The following is a 15792-nucleotide window of genomic DNA, read 5'->3' as shown; positions in this document are numbered from 1 at the left end:
TTCTATATGTTATGAGAATTTGAGAACATATAAGAAAAAAATGAAAAAGATATATTTTTATATTTATTAACTTTATCATAAACTAATACTACAAATCCATTTTGTTGATTTATAATAATCCATTGATTTGATTTTGAAGTTCATCTGATTTATTTTAAAATCTAATTGTCTGATATTAAAATCATTGGATTTACCAAGGATTTCAAACTGCAGGAAAGATTTCTAAATCCATTAAAGTACATAATCCAATAACCCCCACGAAGTCTGACTGACAGAAAACGCTTGAATGAATGCCTAAACCTAAGGTGAAATCAAACCGAACCGAAATGAATCGAACCGGCTCGACAAAGAGAGAATTGAGAAAAGAGTCAAACCACACGCAAAGGTTTTCTTCGTCTTCGTTGCTTTGCTTCCTTAACCAAAACTCCATTCCATTCTCTCTCTCACTCCCAATTAGTCCCCCCTGTCAACTACTCTCGATTCTCCGTACGTGAAACCCTAGTTCCTCTCTCTCTCTCTCTCGGGAAGATGGAGTCTCGTATTGGGAATAAGTTCCGACTTGGCCGCAAAATCGGGAGCGGCTCTTTCGGAGAGATTTACCTCGGTTCCTTCTTCCTCTCTCACTCTCTCACTCTTCTACTTTTTCTTTCATTCATGTGTGACTAGACTAGGCGTCAATTAGGTATGTTGAATCTCTGATGACTCTTGTTGGTGGTTACAGGAACTGATGTTCAGACTAACGAAGAAGTCGCTATTAAGCTTGTGAGTCTTTTCAATCTCTCCTCCAAGTTACAAAAAGACTCCAACTTTACCCTTTTTTTTTCCTTGTTCAAAGTTGATTCTTTTTTTTTTTAATATTGTTTGCAGGAAAGTGCGAAGACTGCGCATCCGCAACTGTCATATGAGTCCAGGATATATAGGGTTGTTCACGGTGGAAGTATGATAACCCCTCGTTTCCTGTCTTCTTCTTCTTCTTTTTACAGTTTATTATTAGTTTTGTTCATTTTCTTTTTTGCGTTTTTAATGCCCAGCTGGGATTCCAAACATTAAGTGGTTTGGTGTTGAGGGTGACTACAATGTCTTAGTCATGGATTTGCTTGGTCCTAGCCTTGAGGATCTCTTTGGCTATTGCAACCGCAAGTTTTCTTTGAAGACTGTTCTCATGCTTGCTGATCAAATGGTATCTCTTGCTTTGTACACTGTATTGCAATTGTTATTACAACTTTCACTGATGGATTAACTTGTTTTGCTTCTTGTGTCAGATAAACCGTCTCGAGTTCATCCATTCTAAATCCTATCTTCACCGTGATATAAAGCCTGATAACTTTCTCATGGGTTTAGGAAGGCGCTCAAATCAGGTTCTCTTTCTTCTCCATTAACAACTTCGGTTTTGTGATTTTCACAAGTGTGTATGACTTTGTTCTTCTCTCTTCTATTATAGGTCTACATCATAGACTTTGGCTTGGCTAAGAAATACAGAGACAGCTCAACCCATCGACATATCCCATACAGGTAAACACAGTTTTTCATTATCAGAGAGATTCTGTTCATTGGGCGTTAGATTTAGTGTTTTTTCTGAGAGTGAGTTTGTTGTTATTCATTCAGGGAGAATAAAAGTCTGATTGGGACTCCGAGGTATGCCAGCTTGAACACTCACCTAGGCATCGGTATACTCCACTTCTTTTTCTTTCTATAAACTCTCCTTATAGTTGCAAATCTTTGCCTCTCTTTCACGTCATTCTAATCTTATGTCCATCTCTACATTCTATACTTGGTAGAGCAAAGTAGGAGAGATGATATAGAGTCACTTGGTTATATCCTTATGTACTTCCTCATGGGAAGGTGAGAGTCACTCAATCTTTCTCTGTATCCTCTTTCTTGTATATCAATCCATCTCTTATCCTATTTTCTTGTAGTCTCCCATGGCAGGGATTGAAAGCTGGGAACAAGAAACAGAAATACGACAAGATTAGTGAAAAGAAGGTTTCTACTTCCATCGAAGTAAGTTCTTGTGCACTCTCAGAAACTTATATGAGTCTATGTACGAAGGAAATAATGATGAAGTAGAGAAGGTTGATTATATAGATAGAAATGTAACTTTGAGTCCGTGTTATTTTCAGACGTTATGCAGAGGTCATCCAACAGAGTTTGCATCCTACTTTCATTACTGCCGCTCACTTAGGTTTGATGATAAGCCAGACTATGCTTATTTGAAGAGACTCTTCCGCAACCTTTTCATTCGTGAAGGTTTAATTCATTTCCTCTCTCCGGCTATTAAACTCATAATAAGCTTCTGCTGAATGCTGACACTTAACTATTTTGTGTGTTTTTTTTGTTTATTCCCAGGTTTTCAGTTTGATTTTGTGTTTGACTGGACAGTTCTCAAGTATCAACAATCACAATCTGGAAACCCTTCCCCTCGTGCCAATGTACAGTTTCCATAGACCTGATGTTTGATCCCATTCATGATAGTGACATATTATTTGATGCTTCTTTTGTCAGGATGTTGGTGTTGGGACTAGCTCTGGATTAAACACCTCAGTTAGCAATGTTGAGAAACGTCCAGGTAATATGTTTATTTGTGCTTTTATCATTCTCTCGAGCAAATGCAGGCACGTAGCTGTTTATATACTCTGAGCACATTTGTATGCCATATATATAGATTTACCAAATCAGAGAACGAATCTGGATTTTAACCTGAAGCAGAAGACCAAGAACGTAAACGAATCTGCAGTTGCAAAGGACAAGCTGGTTAGTTTTGTTAATTCTTTTTTTCTTTCTCATGTACATTTTTGCAAACCGGGACAATTGATTCTGTGATCCAATGGTTTCAGGCACCTGGATCGTTTCACTTGGTTCAGTCAGAAGGATCATCATCAAGAAGAGTCGTGGACTCAAGTAGTCGTGAACCGTTCAGTGGCGGGAGTGACAATGCAAACTATGAATCTGCACTCAAAGGCATTGATGGCTTGCGGATCAATAGCAATGCAGGGGATGAGACTGCAGAATCAAATGGAGACGATACTACTCCTCGTTTGGAAACCAAAGCAAAGCTCTCAGACTGATTCGTAGATGAAGCTTTAAGACAACCAGTATTCACTTTTGTTGATTGCTTCACCCTCACCCCTTCTTGAGGATTTGAAGGTAGTCTATGATTCTTCTGAAGAAAGGCTTTGAAGTTAGAGATTTGATATAAGGGAGGGATAGAGATTTATTTATACCAAAGTGCTTAAATTATATGGTTCATTGGTCTTCTCCATTGTATAGATAAAACAAACCGAAGTATTTTAAGTTCCTTATCTCTGATAATTATTTCAAAAGTTAAAAACCCATTTTGTGGAAAAAGTGTTTTTGCTAAATAAAAACTTTAAAGTCAGTTTAGGTCTACTATTTGTCAATTATAATGGTTGATTAACACTGCGACTAAAACAGCATATTCAACGAAAGTTTATGAGTAAAATAGTTTATCAACATAAATTAATACTAGTAATTATCTATTATTATTATTTTTTGTTTGAATTTATTATTTTATTATATTTCTTTATCCTGAATTTGAAATGTTGAATCATCATGAATAAAATGCATTTACATTCAAAGGCTTATTATTATTTTTTCTCGGTATTTTGGGTAACCGTCAAAGATTGTTATAAACATATACGAATGAAATTTTCTTTACAGCATAACAGAGTCCAATATCTCAGTCTACTTTTCTTCATGGGCTTGTTAAAAGAGGAGAAATCGAAGATCCAGTGAGTGACAGAGACAAAGAGAAACAAGAACTCAAAAGGATTCGTCTCTCTGAAGTCATTTTTAACGCTCCAAAAGGATACAAAACTCCATCTTTCCAATTGACCATTTTTTCTGTGGCGTAAAAAAGTCCTCAAAGGATTTTCTTTAGGACATGGATCCTTTGCGGTTCATCAGGTCATGGTAATAAAGAAGCACACACATCGGTTGTCCGAAAATGCAGAAGCTGAACCAGAAGATCATGTTTCCCACCTAATCATCCCATTCCAAAACAGAGTAACTTTTAAAAAAGTTTCAACAACACATTAAACATGCAAGTGGCTATCATCTTAAAAAAGAGTTCTATTTATCGGGTTTAGAGAGCATACCATGGAGCCAAACCTTTCTTGTAAATAGTTTGTGACAAAGACCAAAGGCACCTACGCAAAACCCAATGGGTGGTCAGAAAATAAAAAACCAAAAGAAACTTCCAGGTCGTTTGTGAAACTTGTCGGCAAAAGTTTTATTAACTGTTTTTAACCTGAAACATAATTCCTATGAAAGCCCATAGATTAAAGAGACGGCAAGGAACAGCGATGCACAGCTGCAAGGAAAATTTGTAAACAAGAGACAGTAAGTCAGAACAGTGTTTGTATATTAGCCTTTCTTTCACTAGTGTGTCTGTAGACAGTGTAAGGTATATTAACCTCATGGAAGACTGCAGAGACTAAGAAAGCAATGATAATGGCGGGTACCTGGAACCAAAAATGAGTGGATGGTTAAAGCTATGAAACACAGAAAACAATCTCGATCATCTCAAATCACTAATCTACATATACACACTCACTTTTGGTATCTTTATGCGCAGGCACGGAAAGTAAACATGTCGAACCATCCATTTATGAACCGGCTGTTAAAACAAAAACAAAAAGCTCTCCGTTAGCTTTCTGCTTCTGTTTCGTATAGAAAAGAAGACGACGATGTTTTAGGAAGAGAGCCATACCATATTCCACATTCTCCAATACTGACAAAGGAAGAAAGTGAATACATGAAATTTGGTTAGTCATGTGTGACAACATAAAACGTCAATGTTCTTTAGTAACAAAAGGTTAATGACAACTCACATCTCCTACGCTTTTTGCATTCCACCAATCTTTGTAGAACTCACGGTCCCCAAAGCAGAGTAGCTCTGCCAATATGTTTAACCTGTGGACAAGAACACAATGCAAAGAGATTTGTGATCAGAAACTGAAATTACATCTCAAAACTGTGTGAGAAAACTAATGTTATCAATTTCTTCATGAGATATATCCTTTTTCTGTTGTTCATCTTTGGAGAAAGGATCACGGCATACATACCAAAGGTGGAAGAAGCAGTAGAACATGCAGAGCCACACGTATAGATTTGGGACTGAAAGCTTCAACACTCTTTCAATAGCATATAGAAGATCCCCTTGCAAAGGATGCTTTGAGTTCCTTACAATAGGATTTATATACTGCCACAGAAGTAACAAAAAGAAGATGAAGTCCAGCGGTTAGTTGACAATGCAGAAGTGTAGATTCTCACGAGGAAGAAAAAAAAAGATGATGAAAACGCACTTGTTCTATTATAAATCCCATGAGTCCAGTGAATATGACAAGTTTTGCAAATTGACGAGCCACCCAACCCTTTCGTATACATGGAGAACGTGGATAACTTGGCTGGGAAAAGCAAAAAACGCAAGGTTTAGAAAAGAAACTTTTACAAGTGTATGCCACTAGCAAAAGAAGTATCTCATTACCTGATAACACAATGTAGGAGCAACCATGAAATACGCCAAGCTCTTCAAACTGACATAGTAGGAGACTTCCGGATCGACCTAAAGTTTACAACAGTGTCTGGTCAAACTAGTAACACACAATGCAACTGGCTAACATTTATATTACTTCTTTTACCGTATCAGCTGAATTAGCAAGGGTTCTTATGTCATAGCTAGTATGAGCATAAGAAACCAACTTCAGCCACACAATGCAAGTGAGGAGCATCAACGTGACACCTGATAAGAAAGCGGAATCACACCTGTCCATATTCAAGATCATAGAGTAAGCCAACTAAACTTTAAAAGAAAAGAGCATCACACCAGCAACACCGTAGCTTAAAATTCTCACCTTAGGGTGACGTAGACTGGATACAAGACCTCGGTCAAGGTTATAACAACATGAAGAATGATGGCAACCTTGAGGAAAGAAAGTTATAACTCATTCAGGATACAAATTTTGTTCTCAATAATGAATAGACAGTAGTAGTTTTTACTCACAGGTTCAGATATGAGTTTCTGAAGAACCAATTTCTCGACGGTGAAGGCAGCCAAAGGAAAGATTGAAAGTGAAAGACTGCCACATACCAAACTTTATAAGAATCTGAATTGCTATATGTATAAGAATGTAATAATAGCATTTTGTACCAACACATGAAAAGCGGCCAGTCTCGGAGGGATGTAGAGCTAAACCAGAAATCAGTTCTGATCAACCAACCGTACTACAGGAAATGAAAGGAAACAGTAAAGGTGAGGTGTCTCATAAGTTTCAAGAGAAAGAAGAAAGTAACTTTACTTGACTTATACCTTCATGAGGTTTTCGATGATGAGTCGACTGTTAACAGCAACAAGAACAACTACACAGAGGTTGAACAATCCTGCATGGCTCTGCCCCATTTATTCAAACTCAAATATATTATAAGATGCCGAGAGAGAGAGAGAGGAGAGCAAAAGTCAAAGAAGAAGAAGGATATATCGAAAACAGAGGTGATTACTTGTTTGAAGATAGCGTCAGAGCTGAGTGGACTCTCCCTCGTCCTCCGATGAGCTGGCACCGAAGGCCGATACGTGAACCTCCCATCTGCGTTTCCGGATTCCCTATTTTCGGTATCTCCGCCGTTACCTCCAGCTAAATTCGCTGTTCCCTGAGCGTCCTCGGCGGCAGCGGAATTAATCCGATCTCTCACGTCGGACGGAGCTCCAGCATCGTCTGACGGGGAAGTATCAAGTCCGTTGGAGGAATCCGATCTCGATTTACGACGACGAAGCCTATCGAGATCCGCAACACCGTTCTCCGTCGCCATCGTGACACTTCCAGAATCCAAAATCGCCATTTTTCAAAAGGCGGTTAGGTTCTAGAAAGCGAAAAGAGGAAGGAAGGAGGAGGCGAGACAGAGAAAAGCGAAGAGCATGCAGAGGAAAACGGTCAAAATGATTTTGCAGTCGAGAGAGAATCAGAATCTAATGGGAAAGCCCACAAAAGAAAAAAGTTTTAATTTTTCTGAAAAGATTGTTGAAAATTAGAAAAATTGCTGATTAATCGGTTTATCGTGAGTCTGTCTCTTTCCTGCAAAGAGAGAATCAAACTTTTTTTTTATTTTTGGAAGCGGAGAAAAAAAAGATTCACGAGAGAGAGAGAGGAGGAAGATGACCACGAATACTGGTGGGAGATATTTCTCTTATTTATAGGATTTTTTGGGCTTACCTACATAATTTATCTTTTCTATTTATTCTTTCTTTTCTAGTTTTTGCTTAACCGTGTTGTGAGAAGACAATATTCATACATTGCCACGAAATTGCCCAAATTTAAAAATACCACAATTTGCTAATTTTTATGTTATTCAATTATCTTATCTATGAAAATAGAAATCATGATTTTTTAAATTTTTAAAAATTTTGCACCATCATTTGAAATTTTTATTAAATGTATTTTATTAATAGTAATAATATATAAAATCTTTGAATTATTTTAATCATATGTATTTTGATATCTTATCATTTTAAATATATATATATATATATATATATATATATAAACTTTTAAATTGTGAATAATAATTTAAATTTTTGTTTTAGCAGAATACAATAATAATAAATCATATAAGCATGAAGTTTCATTTGATATATATTCATCTATATATATATATTAATATCATTGAAATTAATTTGTATACTATATAAAATATATAAATAATTTAATTTACATTTTAAAAATTTATATCATATTTGAATTGACAAAAATTAAATATTTTAATAATTTTAGTTTGATCAAATTATTAAATATATTTTACATAACTTTCGCTATTAATAAAATATTACATGGTGTTTGTATAACTAAAGATTTATCATGAATACACGCAGAAGGTCTTTCTTTTTGGTCAAAGGATAGTGTAGTAAGCCTATTTCCTTTTTGTGACACAGTCTATTATCTAAAATTTTGATTATAAATAAGTTAAAATTCCATTTATTATCTAAAAGTATATTATAACATATACATCCATTTCATATTTTATTTTTTGAATTGTATATAAAATACATGTATTATCTTTATTTTGTGTTTAATTATTTTTATATTTTCTCAAGTTGACTCATATATATATATATATATACACACAATAAAAATTCAAAAATTAAGATACATTTTTAATTAGTTTCTTCAATGATTTATACAAGATTAATATGTTTATAATAAGTTAGAATTTGTATTCAATAATATTCAGTAAACATTTTACTCATTCTCTACAAATATATTATGACATAAGCATGCATTTTTTATATTTTATTTAATTAATTTTAGGCTCCTTTATAAAATACTAATAAAAATAGTTAAATATAAATTATGCTGGTAATAGTTGAATACTATGTATTATAACACATGCATACATTTTTATTTTTTGTTTAATTAATTAAGGTAATAAGGTAAATTTATTTTTTCCTATTAATTGTATAGATTATTTCAATAAATTATTGAAATGCAGAGAGCCAATAAGATAAGCTTATTTTTCCCTTTCAATTGTATAGATTATTTCAATAAATTCATTCACTTTGAAACCAAACACAAATCACTTTAAGAGTATGATTTGATATATTCATTTCTCATACTTTGTAACAATTTATTTTTAAATGAATTTATTTATAAAAAACAATATGTAAAGTGTATTATCTTCTATAAATATGATTATAAAATAATATATATTTCGTTTGTATATTTATGATTTTTTATAATTTATTTTCAGTACGTTAAACATGTTATTTTTGTATCCTTTTAAAACATGTGACCAATAAATCGTGTATTATATATTCAAAAAGTAGTTAACATTTTCATATAAACTAGTTTAACAAATTTGTGGATATACATTCATATTTGATAATTCATATTTTAACTGCATATAATTATAAAATGTTATAGTTTATTTATAATTACTAAATATCAATAAAATATCAAACATATTTTGTTGTTCTTACATGTACAATATTATGCATTTTTATATTTTAAAATGTTAAATGAAAATTTTGTTGATACAATAATATATACAAAAATTGATTATTTTAATTCTATAGTTATGAACAAAATGGTAAGAAAGAACAGAAAATTGAATAAAGATTCAAAAATAAAAACAAAACAAGAATATTCTGCATGATCTGAGTTTGTTTTAATCTGTGTTTGATCTACATCACGCATTTGAATTCGAAGCCATAATTTACTGAAAGTTTACCGTTATAGGCAGAAGGAATATTAAAATTAGCTATAAACATTACTACATATCAATGGATCAGAGAATACTGTTACTGTCAGCGTAAACAATGACATGCATTGGTGGTGTGTTCAAATCTCTACCTTTGACCTCCCCTTCGCCTTTTACATCTCTTTACGCATAAACTTGTAAAAGCATTATTACAAACCCCTTAACTTTCTTTACGCATAAACTTGTAACTAGTGACTTATTCTTCATACTACTTCCAGTTGTAATTTTCGTAGCAGCTGATGATATATAGACAAATCTCAATCCCTTCTTAACAAAATAATTTTGGAGAAGATAAGATTAGTAATTGACTTATATAGATGCTGATGTGTTCTTCTATTTTTAAAAGAAGAGTATCAACAGAAAAAGTCATGTAGTCATATACAAGTAATAAAACGATTAGCTGTTGATTAAAATATTTAGCATTCATTAGTAAGAAGAACATTTTATTGATGGCTGGCTAATAAAGTATTTGATATACTCAATTCAAATAAAATTAGCCACCTGGGTTCGAATCCCGGCCACTGGGGAATTAACATTTCGGCATCGCCAGAGACAGAAGACCGACATGTGGCAACACGTGACTAGTCTGGACCACTTCTGTAGGGCCAGGATACTTCTGTATAATTCAAAAAAAAGTATTTGATATAATTTTTCCTCACAGTTATCTAAGAAAATAGAACTCCTCAATAAGAGAAAGTCAAAAGGAAGTTCGTTAAACCGTGTACGAGATCAGACTAAATCGGCCCAATGGCCTTGAATTCGACAACAGTTCATATTCGAAACAATTACTGAAGTAACTGAACCACCAACCGGTTCAAATAATTTGCTATAGTTATATTAAACCGAACCGGACCAAAAATACTACTGTTCCCTTAACCACCTGAGAACATTTGTGAAACCGGAATCTTGAACTCTTTTCTCAGGATCAAGAACCTAAGAGCATGTTTATAGGTAGAAACTTTATTTGTATTTTAAGTGGGGGTTAGTGTTATTTTAATGATTATCATTAAGCTAAGATATATTATTAAGATACACTTAATTATTTTTATTTATAGGTAGTTTCTTTAATTAAAGTTCTTAACAATAAAAAATATTAAATTAAAATTAAACAATTTTTGTTTTAAAGATAAAATTATTTTATTAAATTAAACAAAATTAAACATAACACTTTAAAAATATATTTTAAAATAACAACATAAAAACATGAAAATAAAGATTATGAAAAGCAGCATCGACGTTTAGTTGTTGCGTTGATCACGTTCAAATCTACGCCATATATGTTCAACCAAATCACGTTTTAGTCGTTGATGCGCTGGTTTATCACGCATACTTATTATAACACTATCTTGATTGGAGATACTTGGAGGGGTATCTATGAAAAAGGTCTGATCGGCACTTGAACTTTCGCCGTCTTCTCCCGGTTGGAAACCCAAAGTGGCGTATTGAGTGCGATCAACTCGTTCGTTTTCCACTATCATATTATGGAGTATGATACATGCTCTCATAATCTTCCCAATCTTGAGTATGTCCCAACAACGTGCTGGATTTTTGACAATGGCAAATCGTGCTTGCAAGACTCCGAAAGCACGTTCGACATCTTTTCGGACAGCTTCTTGAGTTTTAGCAAATAAAACTGCTTTCCGTCCTTGTGGAAGTGGTATAGATTGGATAAAAGTTGCCCATTTAGGATAAATACCATCGGTGAGATAGTAAGCCATTGAATAAGGATTTCCGTTCACCGAGAAATTCACTTGTGGAGCTTGGCCATGTATGATGTCATCGAAAACAGGTGAGCGATCAAGAATATTGATATCATTTAAAGTACCTGGAAGTCCAAAGAACGCATGCCATATCCAGAGATCATAATCAGCAATCGCCTCTAAAACGATTGTGGGTTTTCCCGAACCACGAGAAAATTGTCCTTTCCAACTGGTGGGACAATTCTTCCACTCCCAATGCATACAATCGATGATTCCTATCATACCGGGAAATCCACAAACCTCTCCAAAATGAAGTAGACGCTGAAGATCATCTTGCGTTGGTCTCCTTAGGTACTGATCGCCGAACAAATCTATTATTGCTTCCACAAAATTTTCCACACATAACCGAGCCGTGCTTGCAGCGAGCCGGATGTATTCGTCGACCGCATCAAAGGCAGAACCATATGCCAAGACACGAATTGCGGCTGTACACTTCTGAAGTGTAGAGAGACCACTTCTTCCGGTAACGTCTTGTGTTTGACGAAAGTATGGAACTTCATTGGAGAGGCGGTCAACAATACGCATGAACAATGACTTGTTTATTCTAAATCTTCGTCGAAATTGATTTTCCTGATATGTAGGAGTGTCACTGAAATAATCGTTCCATAACCGTTGATGGCCTTCTTCGCGATTTCGTTCGATAACTACTCTTTTTTTCTTTGTTTTTTTACCACTTCTTGTTCTTCTTCTTCTTCTTCTTCTTGACCACCTCTTTGATTGTTCAAACTCTCAAATGCTGCATCGAAATGGTAATCATAATACTGATCAAAAGCTTGATCGAAAGACTCATCCATTTTTTTGGAATCTTAAAAAAAAAATAGTTTGAGTTGTGATGAGAGAATGAATAGAAAATGAAACAAGAGTGTGATGAGAGAATGAATAGAAAATGAAACAAGAGTGTGATGAGAGAATGAAACAAGAGTTGTGATGAGAGAATTGCTTTGTGATGAGTTGTGATGAGAGAATGAAACTAGAGTGTGAATTTATAGATACAAGTGATGAAAAAGACAGTGACAAAAAGACAATCATATAATAGAGTGAAACATGTACAGCTTGTGAAAGAAAAAGCCAAGAACTACATGTCTACTATACATCTCGTGAAAGAAAAAGACAAGAACTACATGTACTCCCTCCATCTCTCGTGAACTTGTACTCCCTCCATGTCTCGTGAACTTGTACTCCCTCCATCCCTCCATCCCTCCATTAAGATATCTCGTGAACTTGTCTTGTGAACTACATGTCTACTTTTCATCCTCTCGTGAACTTGTCTTATGAAACAAAAAGACAAGAACTTTATGTACTTCCCACCTGCATAACAAGAACATAAATTATCATTAAACAGAGGCAAATTATCATTAAAACAGAAACAGAAACAGTAAACAAAGACAAATTATCATTAAAACATAAACATAAACATTAAACAAAGGAGACATTGAAACATTGAAACAAAAACAGAAACAGAAACATTAAAACATTGAAACAGAAACATTAAAACAGAAATATTAAACAAGGAGACATTGAAACATTAACTAGAGAACAAATCACTGATAAGCTTCTTCTTGAGGACTTCTTCGTAATCAGCTAAGGCATCTTGTCTTGCAAGGAGATTCTCAAGCATATGAGTCTTAGACAACCGTTCTTTGGCGGCCAAATCCTGCTGTTTGATTGTCCACATACTCTCATACTTGTCAACATCGACGATCTCATGCACCACATGCTTCTTTCCACTCGCCTTTGCAGCCTGTGCAGCCTTTGCAGCCTTTGCAGCCTTCACACCCGGTGGACGCTTGCTTCCACTTGCTTCAAAGGGAACTGAATCCTCACCTTCCTCATCCTTCCTCTCTTTTTCTTATTGTCATCATTATTAGTAATGTCGCCCCACTTGTGGTCATAGCGCAGCTCCCTCCATGCGTGTTCTAGAGTAAACTTCTTCTTGTGATGGATCAAAAAAGATGATGTGCTTGTTTGAGAACATCAACTTCACTCTGGCCGGAGCTTTTCTGTAACATCCCTATCCCGAGCCTATTTTTGTTTTAATGAGAATGGGATTCTCTACGGCCCATTTGACAAAAACCTAGGGTTTCTCCTCCCTTTCTTATAAATAGCCAGCCTCCTCCTCCTCTTTGTCTCATCACAAAACTTGAAGCGAAGCTCTGCAGAGATTTCCCGGAGACTGGAAGCCCTAGCCGTCAAGCTTTCTCTCCTGCGCCGCCGTCTCTTCTCTCGTCTCCTCTCTCTCCGCGATCTCTCTTCTCTTTCTCTCTTTCCTCGCCGTCGATCGGAACTGGTGGTGGTGGTGGTTGTGAGCAGACCAGGTCGGCATTTTTGGAATTCTCCAGACCCAAATCTCACACTTTTCAGATCTATCCGGTAAGCCTTTGATCTTCATGTCCTCTTCTCCCTCTTAGAGATTTGGCACGGGGTGTGATAGATCTGATACTAACCTCGTTCCCCATATTCTTTTGAGTATGAGAGTACAGATATGTGGTTGTGTGGCTGTGTATTTCTTCTAGATCTGAATCTGCGACGTCGAGAAAGGCTAAGGTGAGGACCCGGTTGTGACATCCTCTCATGTTGTATAATAACTTTGGGCTTAGTCCTTTGTTAATGTTGACCTAGATCTAACTGTTGAGTTTTGTTGTTATGAAGAAAGTATGATGATTGATGATTGTTGATTGTGATGAAAGGACCTAGAAAATGATAGGTTATTAAAGGATAAACCGGTTGAGTGTTGAGAATGAAAATGATGTGATAAGAGTGAAAGTCATGTGAATGAAATTTTGTTACAATCCATGAGCTTGTGTAGTAATGTGAATGAGTGCCGGTTTGGCGTGCCGGTTTGGCGAGTGCCGGTTTGGCGAATGCCGGTTTGGCGAGTGCCGGTTTGGCGAGTGCCGGTTTGGCGTGCCGGTTTGGCGAGTGCCAGTTAGGCGGAGAATGGTAAAGCCGTGGAAGACCATAGGGTGTTTGGGCAGTTAGCTTGAGCACCCATCGAGTAGAGGATGAAAGGAACCTTATTAGATACATGTTAGGTGATATTAGCTTATGACTTGTGCTTCATGTGTTATGTGATCTGAGATGAGTTCGTAGGTTCCTAGAACTTACCCTCACTGAGTAATCCCAATTACTCACTCCTCCTTCTTGTAGGTATGATCAAAGAGGAGCAGGAGCAGGAGTCGGTATGGTGCCATCGTTTTGAGTTTTCTTTACCTTTCCAAACCTTTATATTCGGGTTTCTTTCAAGTTTTTGTTGGATATTTCAATCTTTAAGTTGAACTTGATTTTATGTAAGACAATTTGTGTTTCAATTAAATTTGTTAGACGAAAAGTGTTGTGTTTATGGTTTTAAGAAAGATCCTCGGGATATGGATGCTACATTTTCTCTCTAGTAGCTGCTGCGTATGATCCACAGAACTTGGACACATGATCATTGATCTTGTGCCAACGCTGCTTGCAGTCACCAGTCTTTCTCGCCAAGCAGCCAGCAGCGTGAGGACTTGCAGCATAGTATGCAGTGACTCGGTCCCAAAAGGTTCCTGCTCTTTGCTCGTTCCCCACCACTGCATCTTTGCTCGTGTTCAACCAGCTGCTGATGAGAACAATGTCATCCTCTTATGTCCATTTCCTTCGTTGTTTTGGCGCAGCAGGAGTGACTCCATGAGGGTTTGAAGCTTCGGTTCCTAGACTAGCTACAGATGGAAAGCTTCCAAAGGAAACTGTTTGGGTTTGTGAACTAAGTAAGTCCACTACGAACCGGTTCCAGAACCAGGAAAGTAAGACATTGAACCAAGAGAAATAACAGAGATGAGAAAGTGGAGAAGAAGAAAGAAGAATAAGAGTGTGATGTCAGGACAGAGGAGAAGAAAGAAGAGAAGAACACGGTTTATAACCGTGTTTGACATCACACTCTGCATTGATCACAACCTACCACTACCGAGTTGACATATAGCTACAATCCATTAATCACACTAAACCTTTCCTCACACAAACCATTCAATTCAGTCTAACCATAAAATTTATTACCTAAATCTACCAATATCTATTTAACCATACAATTTATTACCTAAACCTACGCATTGATCACAACCTACCACTACGGTTGAATTCTTTAAGTAAAAATCAAATACAATCGCAACATATATCGCAACATATTCTTTATAGGAAGAATGTTTTATACGACTCTAAATTTCATTAGCAATGGCAATAGTTTATCTAATTAAACAGAGCAAAGAAGAATGATTTATTCTATTCAAATGATCAAAGACAGAGGTCTTACCTTAATGAACAATCGTGGGGGTTCTATCTGACGAAGAGCAAGGTTTCGCCAGAGTGCGCCTCTCGATCATCCATCTCAACAGACAAATACACAAAAAATTAAAACAAATCAGAGGCTTGTTCATTCTAAAGATTCACGATTCAGTCTAATACATGCATGAATGAAATAGTTTGTCTTTGAAACAAATTAAACTTATCGTTACCTTTCAATCATGCATGAATGAAATAGTTTGTCCCTTCGTCTCCGAGAGCCATCACGAGAGAAATCTCGCCGTCTTCGTTGGTCGAGGAGAGCAACCGCTAGAGGAGACGTCGTTCTCCTTCGTCGAGACGAGCCACCGGCAGAGACGCCGTCTCGTTGAGGAGATTGACCGAGATGATGAAAATCGCCTTTCGTGTCGCCGAGGAGAGGAGAGAAGCAAGAGAGAAAGAAGGAAAGAAGGAAAAATGAAAGAGATGAAACGATGTCGTGCTTGGCCTCTCCTCTTTC

At 36.0% G+C, this 15792-nt stretch overlaps 3 protein-coding genes across 3 annotated transcripts; 1 reads left to right on the top strand and 2 right to left on the bottom strand.

Moving 5' to 3' along the window:
- Positions 1 to 387: 387 nt before the first annotated feature.
- LOC108824064 (casein kinase 1-like protein 5) lies at positions 388 to 3387 on the top strand. Its single transcript, XM_018597400.2, has 14 exons — positions 388 to 604; positions 722 to 762; positions 868 to 937; positions 1032 to 1180; positions 1263 to 1358; positions 1442 to 1512; positions 1606 to 1667; positions 1779 to 1842; positions 1917 to 2001; positions 2121 to 2247; positions 2347 to 2429; positions 2503 to 2566; positions 2663 to 2751; positions 2835 to 3387. The coding sequence occupies exons 1-14, from the start codon at positions 529 to 531 to the stop codon at positions 3063 to 3065; spliced, it is 1308 nt and encodes a 435-aa protein (XP_018452902.1). The 5' UTR covers positions 388 to 528; the 3' UTR covers positions 3066 to 3387.
- A 171-nt stretch (positions 3388 to 3558) lies between these two features.
- Positions 3559 to 7178, bottom strand: LOC108823781 (diacylglycerol O-acyltransferase 1). The gene is made up of 16 exons (XM_018597062.2): positions 6517 to 7178; positions 6329 to 6409; positions 6170 to 6243; positions 6023 to 6098; positions 5874 to 5941; positions 5661 to 5784; positions 5507 to 5584; positions 5325 to 5426; positions 5085 to 5221; positions 4851 to 4932; positions 4730 to 4750; positions 4574 to 4636; positions 4434 to 4481; positions 4268 to 4330; positions 4116 to 4166; positions 3559 to 3999 (listed from the first exon to the last, which is right to left on the bottom strand). Exons 1-16 carry the CDS (start codon positions 6853 to 6855, stop codon positions 3895 to 3897), a joined length of 1512 nt encoding a protein of 503 aa, XP_018452564.2. The 5' UTR covers positions 6856 to 7178; the 3' UTR covers positions 3559 to 3894.
- Positions 7179 to 10497: 3319 nt separating this feature from the next.
- LOC108825135 (uncharacterized) lies at positions 10498 to 14054 on the bottom strand. The gene is made up of 5 exons (XM_056994930.1): positions 13815 to 14054; positions 12573 to 12867; positions 12175 to 12335; positions 11177 to 11738; positions 10498 to 11092 (listed from the first exon to the last, which is right to left on the bottom strand). Exons 1-5 carry the CDS (start codon positions 14052 to 14054, stop codon positions 10506 to 10508), a joined length of 1845 nt encoding a protein of 614 aa, XP_056850910.1. The 3' UTR covers positions 10498 to 10505.
- Positions 14055 to 15792: the final 1738 nt, after the last annotated feature.

This window comes from Raphanus sativus, chromosome 9 (genome assembly GCF_000801105.2).
Source record: "Raphanus sativus cultivar WK10039 chromosome 9, ASM80110v3, whole genome shotgun sequence".
NCBI lineage: Eukaryota > Viridiplantae > Streptophyta > Magnoliopsida > Brassicales > Brassicaceae > Raphanus > Raphanus sativus.
This window is presented reverse-complemented; position numbering and strand designations above follow the sequence as displayed.

Bases quoted from the DNA above. Each gene is read 5' to 3' on its own strand.
- LOC108824064 (XM_018597400.2), top strand. From the start codon at position 529: ATGGAGTCTCGTATTGGGAATAAGTTCCGACTTGGCCGCAAAATCGGG. The intron at 2,002-2,120 runs GTAAGTTCTTGT...TGTTATTTTCAG, and splicing joins AGGTTTCTACTTCCATCGAA to ACGTTATGCAGAGGTCATCC. The intron at 2,248-2,346 runs GTTTAATTCATT...GTTTATTCCCAG, and splicing joins CAACCTTTTCATTCGTGAAG to GTTTTCAGTTTGATTTTGTG.
- LOC108823781 (XM_018597062.2), bottom strand. From the start codon at position 6,855: ATGGCGATTTTGGATTCTGGAAGTGTCACGATGGCGACGGAGAACGGT. The intron at 6,099-6,169 runs GTACAAAATGCT...GGTATGTGGCAG, and splicing joins TGGCCGCTTTTCATGTGTTG to TCTTTCACTTTCAATCTTTC. The intron at 5,222-5,324 runs GTGCGTTTTCAT...CTTCTGTGGCAG, and splicing joins TGGGATTTATAATAGAACAA to TATATAAATCCTATTGTAAG.
- LOC108825135 (XM_056994930.1), bottom strand. From the start codon at position 14,054: ATGTATCTAATAAGGTTCCTTTCATCCTCTACTCGATGGGTGCTCAAG. The intron at 12,336-12,572 runs GTGATTTGTTCT...CTTGTTATGCAG, and splicing joins CCTCAAGAAGAAGCTTATCA to GTGGGAAGTACATAAAGTTC. The intron at 11,739-12,174 runs GTTCACGAGAGA...GAACAATCAAAG, and splicing joins GAGACATGGAGGGAGTACAA to AGGTGGTCAAGAAGAAGAAG.